The sequence below is a fragment of the Lontra canadensis genome, unplaced genomic scaffold, assembly GCF_010015895.1.
Source record: "Lontra canadensis isolate GAN:19392208 unplaced genomic scaffold, GSC_riverotter_1.0 scaffold45, whole genome shotgun sequence".
NCBI classification, from domain to species: Eukaryota; Metazoa; Chordata; class Mammalia; order Carnivora; family Mustelidae; genus Lontra; species Lontra canadensis.
The window spans coordinates 15,963,750-15,975,302 of NW_022631039.1; the positions used below are offsets into that span (position 1 = coordinate 15,963,750).

At 37.0% G+C, this 11,553-nt stretch overlaps 1 protein-coding gene across 1 annotated transcript in view; it reads right to left on the bottom strand.

Annotated features, from left to right (window-relative positions):
• Window positions 1–10,476, bottom strand: part of LOC116876277 (ATP-binding cassette sub-family A member 3-like) — a gene marked incomplete at its 5' end in the record, with an annotated part of 61,928 nt that extends 51,452 nt beyond the window's left edge. The window contains 2 exons of the mRNA XM_032872325.1: window positions 9,042–9,336; window positions 10,305–10,476. Of these exons, the coding sequence (XP_032728216.1) occupies window positions 9,042–9,336; window positions 10,305–10,476 (467 nt within the window). The remainder of the gene's footprint in view (window positions 1–9,041; window positions 9,337–10,304) is intronic.
• Window positions 10,477–11,553: the final 1,077 nt, after the last annotated feature.

The following is an 11,553-nucleotide window of genomic DNA, read 5'->3' on the forward strand; positions in this document are numbered from 1 at the left end:
AGAACCCTGAGATCATGGCCTAAGCTGAAGGCAGATGCTTCACCAACTGAGCCACCCAGGATCCTCCAGTCTTACTCTTTTTAGTGCTATTATGAGTTGTGATAATTTGTGTTTTCCCCTATAGGATTGTGTCCACTTTACCTAAGCTGGATTTTAAAAATTCCAGTTTGAAAAGTTCTGCCTTTTTGTTGGAGTGTTTGCTCCATTTACATTAAACGTAATTACTGTATGCTAGGATTTATATCTGCCATTTTGCTATTTTCTTTCTTTCCTTTGCACTTTTTTTCTTTTAATTATGTTCAATTAGCCAAAATATTGCTACATATCTTATACCTCTTTTTTTGTTATTTCCCTACTATTGCTATTTAATGTCAAACCTATTTTGTACTGTACCAGTTAAGGGCCTTTGTTGTTGTTTTACTGTTTTTTTAAAGTTTATTTTCCCAGTGGTTGCTCTGGGGACTACAAAATAAATCCTAATTTAACTAGCTCAGATAGACACCAATGTACTTCTGATAGTGTACAAAAATTTTGCTCCACATATTTCCCTTCCCTCTTCCCCCCTTTGTGCTATTATCATAAGTTATACTTTTATACATTATAAGCCCATTAACACAGTTTTATAACTATTTTATGTAATTGTCTTTTATTTTATTTTTTTTTTAAGATTTTATTTATTGATTTGACAGAGAGAGATCACAAGCAGACAGAGAGGCAGGCAGAGAGAGAGAGAGAGAGAGAAAGAAGCAGGCTCCCTGCCGAGCAGAGAGCCCGATGCGGGACTCGATCCCAGGACCCTGAGACCATGACCTGAGCCGAAGGCAGCGGCCCAACCCACTGAGCCACCCAACCCACTGAGCCACCCAGGCGCCCCTGTAATTGTCTTTTAAATAAGTTAGAAAAAAGGAGTTAATATATATGTTTATACTTTTTTCATATTTACTTATGTAACTATCCTTGCCAGAGCTCTTATTTCTTTGTATAGGTTGAAGTTACTGTCTAGTGTCCTTTTATTTCAGTATGAAGAAATCCCTTTAATATTTCTTATAAGGAAGGTCTAATGGTGATGAATTCATCTGGTCTTTGTTTATCTGGGAATATCCATATTTCTTCATTTTGAGGGAGAAATGTGCTGGGTATAATATTCTTGGCTGACAATTCCTTTTTTTTCTTTTTTGTTGAAATCTATATATTTCTTTTTTTTTTTAAGAAAGATTTGATTTATTTATTTGAGAGAGAGCGAATGAGAGAGACTATGAGAAGGGGAAGTCAGTGGGAGAAGGAGACCCCCTGCTGAGCAAGGAGCCCAATGAGGGACTTGATCCTGGGACTCCAGGATCATGAACCTGACTAAGCCACCAAGGCGCCCTGACAATTCTTTCTTTCAGCACTTTTTGTCATTCCACTGTCTTCTGGCCATCCCTGTGGTTTCTGACAAAAAGTCAGCTATTAATATTATTGATAATCCCCTAATAAATCATCTCTCTTCTGCTTTTAAGATTTTCTCTTTCTTTGGTATTCACTAGTTTGATTATAATGTGTCTAAGTGTAGACATTTTTGAGTCAATCATACTTAGAACTTATTGAGCTTCTTGAATGTAAAGATTGTTTTTTTTTCTCAAATTTGAGAAGTTTTCAGCCATTATTTCTTCAAATTATTATTTTTTGTCCTTTTATCATTCTCCTCACCTTCTAGTCTCCCATTATGTATATATTGGAATGCTTGCTATTGTTCCACAGTTATCAGAAGCTCTGTCCACCACCTACCCTTTTTTTCTTCTTTCTGTCCCACAGAAAGATAAGCTTTACTGATCTTTACTGACCTACCTTCAATATAGCTGATATATTTTTCTGACAATTCAAGTCTGTTGTTGAACCCCTCTGGTGAACTGTCAATTTGTCATGCTTTTCCTAATTTTTAAAATTTTCTGAGTTTTTATTTTTAACTCTAGTTAGTTAACATACAGTGTAATATTAGTTTCAAATGTGCAATATAGTAATCCAATACTTCCATACACCAACCAGTGCTCATCATAATAAGTATACTCCTTAATCACCATTACCTATTTAATCCATCCCCCATACTCTACTCCTCTTGGGTAACCATAAATTTTTCTCTATAATTAAGTCTGTTTCTCAATTTGTTACTTTTTTCTATTTGCTTGTTTTGTTTCTTAAATTCCACAAATGAGTGAAATCACATGGCATTTGTCTTTTATTTCTTTTCATTGTTTGACTGCTGTGGCTAGGACTTCCAGTACTATGTTGCATAAAAGTGGTGAGAGTGGACATCTTTGTTCCTGACCTTAGGAGAAAAGCTCCCAGTTTTACCCCACTAACATGATGTTAGCTACGCATTTTTCACATATGGCCTTTATTATGTTGAGGTAAGTTCCCTCTAAACTTATTTTCTTGAGGTTTTTATCATGAATGGATGTTGTACTTTGTCAAATGCTTTTTATTTTTGCATGTATTGAAATGATCATAAGGTTCTTATCTTTTCTCCAACTTATGTGATGTACCATAGTGATTGATTTATGAATATTAAACCACCCTTGCAACCCAGAAACAGATCCCACTTTATCATGGTAATTTTTTTTTTTTAGTGTATTGTTGGATTCAGTTTGCTAGTGCTTTGTTGAGGATTTCTGCATCTGTGATAATCAGTAATATTGGCCTGTACTCCTTTTTAGTGGTGTCTTTATCTGGTTTTGGTATTGGGTAATGCTGGAGTCATAAAATGAATTGGAAGTTTTCCTTCTTTTTCTACTGTGTGTGTGTGTATGTGTGTGTACGTGTGTGTGAATTGCTGTGGGACTTTTATTGGGAGAGATAAAAGTACTTAGTAAGATGGGCCAAACGATTGGGCCAAACATCCCTCCTTCCTAAACATGTTTGCTGTCCAAAAGTTAAAATAATGAACTACGGAGAGAACAGTTGAGATAGCAATTGAACATTATAGGGAGGAAATATGGAACATATGTCAGCAGTGGATAGAATAAGCCTGCCCTGAGAGGGCTATGAAAAGAGTGGTTGCACAAAGGATCTTAGCACACATTTCTGAATGGTTCATGGATGAGTGTGTATACATATATGCATTTAAGTTTTTTCTCTTTTTCATCTTCTCTTCTTTCTTGCTCCATTCTACTCATCACAGTCCCAGTTCCTCTTTCCATAAGAGGGGAAAGAAAAGGGAGCTAAACAAACCATCATCAGGTTTTCAATTTTTTGAGTTAAAACAGGAACCTTTAAGTGTTCACTGAGTGCCTAGGAGAATTCTGCATTTAAGATGTACCGTATGACTGGGTTATTTGTTACACTTCAACTATGTTCTTTCACTTCAAAGACTCAAGGCTATCATGTCAATTGAACTGGACCATCATATGGCATTGATAACCACCTGCTACTTTTAACAGATCTGGAGTCTTCTGTTAGACATCATTGGTTTGTGTGTTATCCCTCATGAAAACTTCTAGGTCAGCTGCTTTCAAAGTATAATACTTGGTGAGGTTTGTTCTAGCTGGATGTATTTCTCCTAGACATTGAGCTCCCAGCTGTACACTTTCTGTGTGGTTGTTAAAGAATTTGGCATTCTGTGGATGCTATCTCATTACTTTTGTAATAAACCTTGCATGGTTTGGATGCTCTTTTTTTCTGAAAATATACATTGTTTTTCTTTTCCAAAATGAGATCAGTGTTTATATAGGCAAACTGATTTACTCCTTCCAGAGTTTCTCTGCCTCTTGACAATTCTCGGCTACAGCTGGGGTTTAGTGCTTTAGGTTACCAGAAGTCTTTTAATTTTCTATGTTTAGCAAGTTTAATGAGTAGTATTTTGCCAACAATCCTTGTCCAGTGACTGGTGTCAATTCCTGACTAAATCTGAGAAGTTTACAGCTGAAGATTTCTCTCACTGAACGGATGATTGCCCTGTAGGTTCAAGGTCATACCAGGGTTATTTGATTTTTTAAAGTTTTTATTTAAATTGCTGCTAGTTAACATACAATGTAATACTAGTTTTAGGTGTATAGTGATTTAGCACTTCCATACGACAGTTGGTGCTCATCACAACAAGAGCACTCTATTTTCACCACTTATTTAACCCATTCCCCTACCCACATCCCTTCTGGTAACCACCAGTTTTGTTTTCTACAGTTAAGAGTCTGCCTTTTGAGATCCCAGAAGTCCATGGACAGATAATGGATAAAGAAGATGTGAACTATTACCCAGCCATTAAAAAGAATGAAAACTTGCCATTTACACAATGTGGATGGAACTAGAGAGTGTTATGCTAAGTGAAATAAGTCAGTCAGAGAAAGACAAATATCACTCATGTGTGATTTCACTCATATGTGGAACTTAAGAAACAAAATGGATGAACACAGGGGAAGGGAAAATAAGAAGAAAACAGAGAGTGGGACAAACTATAAGAGATTCTTAACTATAGGAAACAAACAGGATTGCTGGAGAGGAGGAGGGAAGAGGTATAGGGTAATTGGGTGATGGGCATTAAGGAGGGCACTTGATGGAATGAGCACTGGGTGTTATATGAAACCAATGAATCACTAAACTCTATCTCTGAAACTAATAATACACTACACGTTAATTAAATTGAATTTTTAAATAAGAGTCCGTTTCTTGCTTTTCCTCTTTTTCCCCAAGTTCATTCGTTTTCTTAAATTTCATATATGAGTGAAATCACATGGTATTTTTCTTTCTCTGACTTATTTGACTTAGCATTATACACTAGCTTCATCCATGTTGCAAATGCCAAGATTTCATTATTTTTTTAAGATTTTATTTATTTGACAGACAGAGATCACAAGTAGGCAGAGAGGCAGGCAGAGAGAAAGAGGGGGGAAGGAGGTTCCCCGCTGAGCAGAGAGCCTGATGCAGGGCCTGATCGCAGGACCCTGAGATCATGACCTGAGCTGAAGGCAGAGGCTTTAACCTACTGAGCCACCCAGGTGCCCCAAGATTTCATTATTTTTTATTCCAGTCTTTTCTCAAGTCCAGTGAGTATCCTTATGATCACTGCTTTAAATTCTCTATGAGGCATGATACTTATATCTGTTTTATTTATATCTCTGGTTATGGCTTTGTCCTATTCTTTTATTTGGGATACATTTCTCTGTCTCTTCCTTTTGTCTGCCTCTCTGTGTCTCTTTCTTTGTGTTAAGAAAGTCAGCTGTGTTTTCTGCTCTTGAAAGCAGTCACTTTATGAAGAAGAGGTCCTGGAGTGGCTTGCAGTGCAGTGTCCTCTGTTCACCAGAAACTAGCACTTTAAAAAAGTATCGGGGCACCTGGGTGGCTCAGTGGGTTAAAGCCTCTGCCTTTGGCTCAGGTCATGATCTCAGGGTCCTGGGATCGAGCCCTGCATTGGGCTCTCTGCTCAGCAGGGAGCCTGCTTCTTCCTCTCTCTCTGCCTGCCTCTCTGTCTACTTGTGATCTCTCTCTGTCAAATAAATAAATAAAATCTTTAAAAAAAATAAAAAAAATAAAAAAGTATCTATGTGTTTTGCTTACACCCTACTGTTGTGTTTGACTAAAGGAGTCACTTTTCCTTTCAGTGCAGTCATCAGCATGGACTCTCTACCTGCTATGGGCTGTGCTTATTCTCTGTGGTGTTAGTGGGCTCCAAGGAGGTCAGCTCTGAGGGGGTATGCCAGCTGGTGAACTTGGGAGCAAAAAGATGGCATTAGGAAAATTAGTGCTGGGCCACTAGTCCTATGCTGGATCTCCTGAAGCACTATGGCAGCTGGAGGCTGCACACCAGGGCTGCTGGGGCTGAGGCTGGGCAAGACTGGGCCTGGCAAGTGCTGGCAGCTGTGAGTATGTGGCATGTGCCTGTGGCTGGAGGCACATGGCTGGGCACTGTTACACATGTGTATGGCACGCTGCATCAGCTGTGTACCCAGCAGCTGGCTGGAGTGCATGCATGGTTTTAACAAAATTTACCTTGAGCTCAGAGCCTAGGCTAGGAAGCTTGGAGTGGGATAGTCTTCAGGAGAACTCAGGCTGTGATGCACTGCTAGCAGATAAGGTAGCAAGTGTCTGTGCAGCCCCCTGATGCTTTCAGGTGGCTCTGTGTTCATACTGGAGGGCAGGGGAGAAAACAGCGCCTGTCAGTTCCCTCATTTCTAAAGTTCTCCAACACACTCCAAAATCAGTATGAAATGCTATGTAAACTGACATTTTTATGTTGCCCCTCCATGCAGGTTGCTATCTCTTTAAGGGCGGTGACCAAGGTATGACTCAACCTTCTAGCTCACCCAGTGCTTAGTCAACAGACTTTTAAAGTACCACTCCAAGGACCACTGTTTTCATAAACTTATGGAATTCAGCCCCTCTGGCTTTTAAAGCCCAATGTTATGGGAGGAGTCTTCCCCATGTGAGCTCCCTGGTGTGAGGATTCTCCTCCTTCTCTGCCCATACAGCTCCGTCTCTGGTGCAGGCAGCCTCCCTCTGCCTTTCCGATCTTTCTAACCCTTCAGTTGCAGCTTCTTTATATTTACTTGTGCAGTTTGTTCTGCCAGTCTTTGGATTGCTCCTTGGTTCGTTGACTTGGTTGTGGACAATGTCCAGCTGAAAATATGGGATGGGGTCCTCATACTCTACCATCTTTCTTCCACTTTTTTTTTCTCTCAGTCATGCTTTTCAACTACAAAATCTCTGTTTTTTTTTAATTATTTATAAATATTCTCTTTGTGGAGACATAGTGACTATACTTTAATTCTTTAAACGTATTTCCTTTAGCATTTTGAAAATATTTGTAGTATTTAAAGTCTTTGTCTATTAAATTCAACATCTGGCCTCCCTCAAGGACAGCTAGTGGCTTCAGCACCCTTCCCCACCATGGGTCATATGGTTGTTTCTTTATGTGTTAGTTTTCTGGGACTTCCATAAGAAAGTACCACATAATGAGTGGCTTAAATAACAGAAATTTATTTGCCCTCAGTTCTAGAGGCTAGAAGTCCAAGTCAAGGTATCAGCAGGGTTGGTTTCGTCTGAAGGCCTTTTCTCCTTGGTTTGTAGATAGCTGTCTTTTCACTGTGTCTTCACATGGTCTTTCTTCTGAGTATGCATGTCTGTTCCTAATCTGCATTTGTTATAAGGATACCAGTCATATTGGATTAGGGCCCACCCTAAGTAAGTCTTATACTTAATTACTTCTTTAAAGAAACTATATCCAAATATAGTCACATTCTGAGATACTTGGGGTAGGACTTCAACTTATGAATTTTGAAGGAACACAATTCACCCCATAGTTCTTTCCTTTCTCTGTTATTATTGTTGTAGAAACTGGACATTTAAGACAAGTAGTGTAACAACTCTGATGATATCTGAACTCCCCTTCCCATCTCTTGTTTGCTGTTATTGCCTTTTTTTTTTTAACTTGTTGCTGCTCATTTGGTTAGTAACTTATGTGGACTAATTCTATAGATTCTGTACTATATAGTGTGCAGTCACTTACTTCTCTGACAGACTTTAAAAATTCTGACTTTTATTTTTAAAACAAGTTCCTAGGAGTCATCCTGGGTCAGTTTAATTTAGTAATCAATTAAAAGATTTCTTTAAATGCCTAGAGTAAGTCTTCCATTATTTGCCAAAGGAATCTGTGTGTAAAGGCACACTTCAAATTTAAGACAGTTTACAAGTCAGCCTCAACTTTTACTTCTTGCTTGACCAGGTCTCAACATCAAATTAGAGTTTTCTGACTGGAGTCTTCTTTCCTAGGTCATTTCTGGTCATACACACTACCATTCTGAGCCTTCTATATCCTCAGAAATATCAGAACTTTTAAAAGTTCATTTTGGTTCTCTAGCTCTCCAGGGATTCCTTCAAAGTTAATTTTTGGCCAGGCTCTTGTTGCTCAACTAAAATCACAGCCTTAGCCAACTGTGATGATGTTACCAGCAGATTGTTACTGTTTTTATTAATGCTCTGTGGATAGGGCTTTTTCCAAAAAAGCTGAGCCCTGATTCAAATCCAATAGGAACAATTCCCTGGGAATGGAGTTTTTTTTTTCAGGACTTATTTTAGTTAAATTACTGATAGTGCTCTAGAGATGGGGCTTTTAACACCACTCTAAATAGATCAGCTCTTTCATTCAACTTCAAGGCTTTTCGTGGCTACCATTTCATTGAGTTGAGGAAGGAGAGTGATAGGAATAGTTCTAAGTTAAAATGCCACAGACCTTACTCTTTTTAAAGAGGTTTGGTAGTTTTTTTTGTTGTTCTTGTTGTTGTTTTTTATTTGTTTGTTTTTTTGTTTTTAGAATAGACACATTTTAGTTTGTTCTGTGTTTTGGTTAATTTCCAGTGTTCCTAATTGGCTGATTTATAAAACTGTTTTTGAAGTATCTTTGTTGCTTTTGTGAGAAAAGGAGTTCATTCCATCATACCAAAAGATTCAAAATTTCCATTCACTAGGTTTTTGGGTAATTTTCTACAAAGGAATAGATACAAATAAGCTACATAAAAAGATTGCTTTTGTCACTAAGAAAGATAATGCAGAGAAAGTGTTTAGTATGGATTTACCAAAGCTAAGCATTGAACAAATTAAATATAACTATTTATACTACTCTCTAAAAATTAGTTTTGAGGAGACAATCTATTAAATATTCTGCTCCTTGTTTTTAAAAAATGAACATAGTAGACAGAAGGGCAAACTTCAGATCGTGGAATCATTTCACTTTCAGCCTAGAGAAACATTTTTGTATCTTGATCAGAATAAAAATTGTGTGCTAAATTTCTCATAGTATTGTGGCTCTTTAACTCATCCTCTGAAAGATGATGCAATTAGCTGAAAGACAACCTAGAGCCAAATGTCTCCATTAGTTATTAACTTTTGTGGCCAATTGTCTTGAAGTATACTTTTTTGTTTCTTGCTTCTGATTTAGCTTACTCTAAGATACTGGTAATTAGTAGGAAAAGAAAGAAATGGGTAGCTAAATAGCATAGTTAAGTGCCTTCTTTGTAAGTAATACAAATGGATCTTCATATAGCAGCAGTCTCTTTTTTTCCCCCTATGGGTCTTACCTTGCACTTCCCAAAGTTCTTGATTGTTACGTTTTAGAAAAATCTTAAGGTTATTTATGAAATTCAGAGCCAAATCAGAATTCCCTGAAACTGAGTAAGGCACAATCGTTTGACCATATTGACTCAAGTCCAGTTCTCTCGTGGGAAGGTCATAATTCGAGTATGCAGTTCTTAAGAGATATGTAGTGAAAACCAAAATTATTAATATCTGTAGCAACATCAACTTCCAATTGCGCCAAGTGAATAGTGCTCTCTTTATAAACATGGAATAAAATTGCTGGCAGTAAAGTGAAAACTAAAAAGAGGAGAGAAACATATCATTACAATGGGTAGTGACCCAAGTAGGAAATTCATAGTGAAACCCATTAATATAAATGCTCCAAATTTTTATCACACTAGATATACACATATAATACAAATATATCCTTTAGCCCAAGAAAATAAATAAGATAGTATAAAATTTTATTTGTGTAAAGTATTAAGGGAAAGGATTCATATCTAGTTTCTGATCTAACTACATTGAAAATCTTATCAAGTTTATTTTATTCATTAATATATTTGTAATGTTTCCAATCAGAAAACAAAATTGTATTTCTTTTATTTGATATTAAACCATAATCTATTTGTCAGTTTTAAAGGCAAATATCCCCACGAAATTTGTATGTAACTACTATACTTTGTTAAGATTTGATATACAAACTATGGTTCATCATGAGAAAATGCCCTTAATCTGGTCAACCAATATCTTCTGATTGTAACAGTCATAATTTTGGGTCTTGTCTTAGAACTGAACAAAGGGGAAATTTATAAGAAAATAAATGAGGGGCTCCTGGGTGGCTCAGTGGGTCAAATGTCTGCCTTTGGCTCGGGTCATGATCTCAAGAGTCCTGGGACTGAGCCCCGCACCAGGCTCCCTGCTTAGCAGGGAGCCTGCTTCCCCTTCTCTCTCTCTCTGTCTTGCTTCTCTGCCCCTTTGTGATCTCTGTCTGTCAAATAAATAAATAAAAACCTTTAAAGGGAAATAAAAAACTTTTCAAAGTGATTCTGAGAATTAATGGTGAAAGTAGCATCTGTGATCTTTATCCAGAACCCATTTCTCCTGCATCAGGAAATTATTGGGGTTGTAACACATACTGGTCTCTATCTGGCTTGATGTTCCATGTCTAAACTCCAAATATCTTTTAAGTTCAAATATTTTAAAAATTACACATATTATACCCAAGCCAAACATACTAGGTTTACATTCTTAATGAATTTGCTCACCCCAGTATTAAATTTAATAGTAGCAATTTCATTCAATCTAGAGAAAACAGCTCTCTCATGATATCTGGACATATTCATATTCTTCTTCATGTCTTGTCTTATTTTTTGGCCCTTTAAGGAAGTAGCATGGGTATCCTGAATATCCATATGGGATCCTGCCAGGTTATTGACCCTACAAACACAGATAGACAACAAAAAGCACAAAACATTTCATTTTGACTATAGTCTCAATCTATTTTATTTAGGGAAAGTGAAACAAGGTTCCAAATTTGGAAGACTCCTTGATCTTTCTCATTGATTGTAAGGTGTATTGTATAGAGGCAGTATGATAAACCAATAAATCAGAGGGCTGCTGAAATTCCACAGCAAAGTTTATATCATTCTGAGACAACATGAGAAAAGCAATTACAATATTGCATATTTCATAAGCTGAACTTATTTAATTTAAAACTTGCCTCTAGTCAAAGATAATAACTCTCCTTTGGGGGTTAAAATGTTCTTTGTTTTGTGAAATGATGGAGACATTTATACAATAGCAGGGTTGGTGGTGGTGGTGGTGTTTTTTTTTTTTTTTTTTTTAAGTCCTTACACTTCCTACTACTGCCTATGTCTAAAACTGGCTCTTTGTGTATGGATACTTGAAAGAGGTGAAGAGCTATAGGAATAATTATAATCTAAGGAGAAAAACTCTAAGAAAAAAATGGAAAAAACAATATATCACAGTATATTGAGAGACAGGAAAGATTAATTACCTTGGTCAAAGTGGTAAAACCCTTAGTAGAATATATATGATTTGAAAGGTATATTTTTTTTCTTTTCCTTTTTAAAAAAGATTTTTATTTATTTGTGGGTGTCTGTGTGTGTCTGTGTTTGTGTGTCTGTGTGTGTGTGAGAGAGAAAGAGAGAGCGCACGCACATGAACAGGAGAAGGGGCAGAAGGAGAAGCAGGCAAGGAGCCCAATGTGTGACTCAATCCCAGGAACCTGGGATCATGACCTGAGCTGAAGGCAGATGCTTAACCTACTGAGCCACCCAGGTGCCCCAGGTATATTTTTCTAAACCACAGAATTATCAAAATCTTTTTAATACCTCTCTGTTAGCATTTCTATGAAAAAGAACATAAACAAATTGTCAACTATAACAACCAAAAGCAATGAACAGATCGATAAGACTTCTATACTTTTAAAAAACTGTGCATTAAATACATATTAAAAAAACCTGCTTTAAGATATTCTTGTAGCATGTTTTT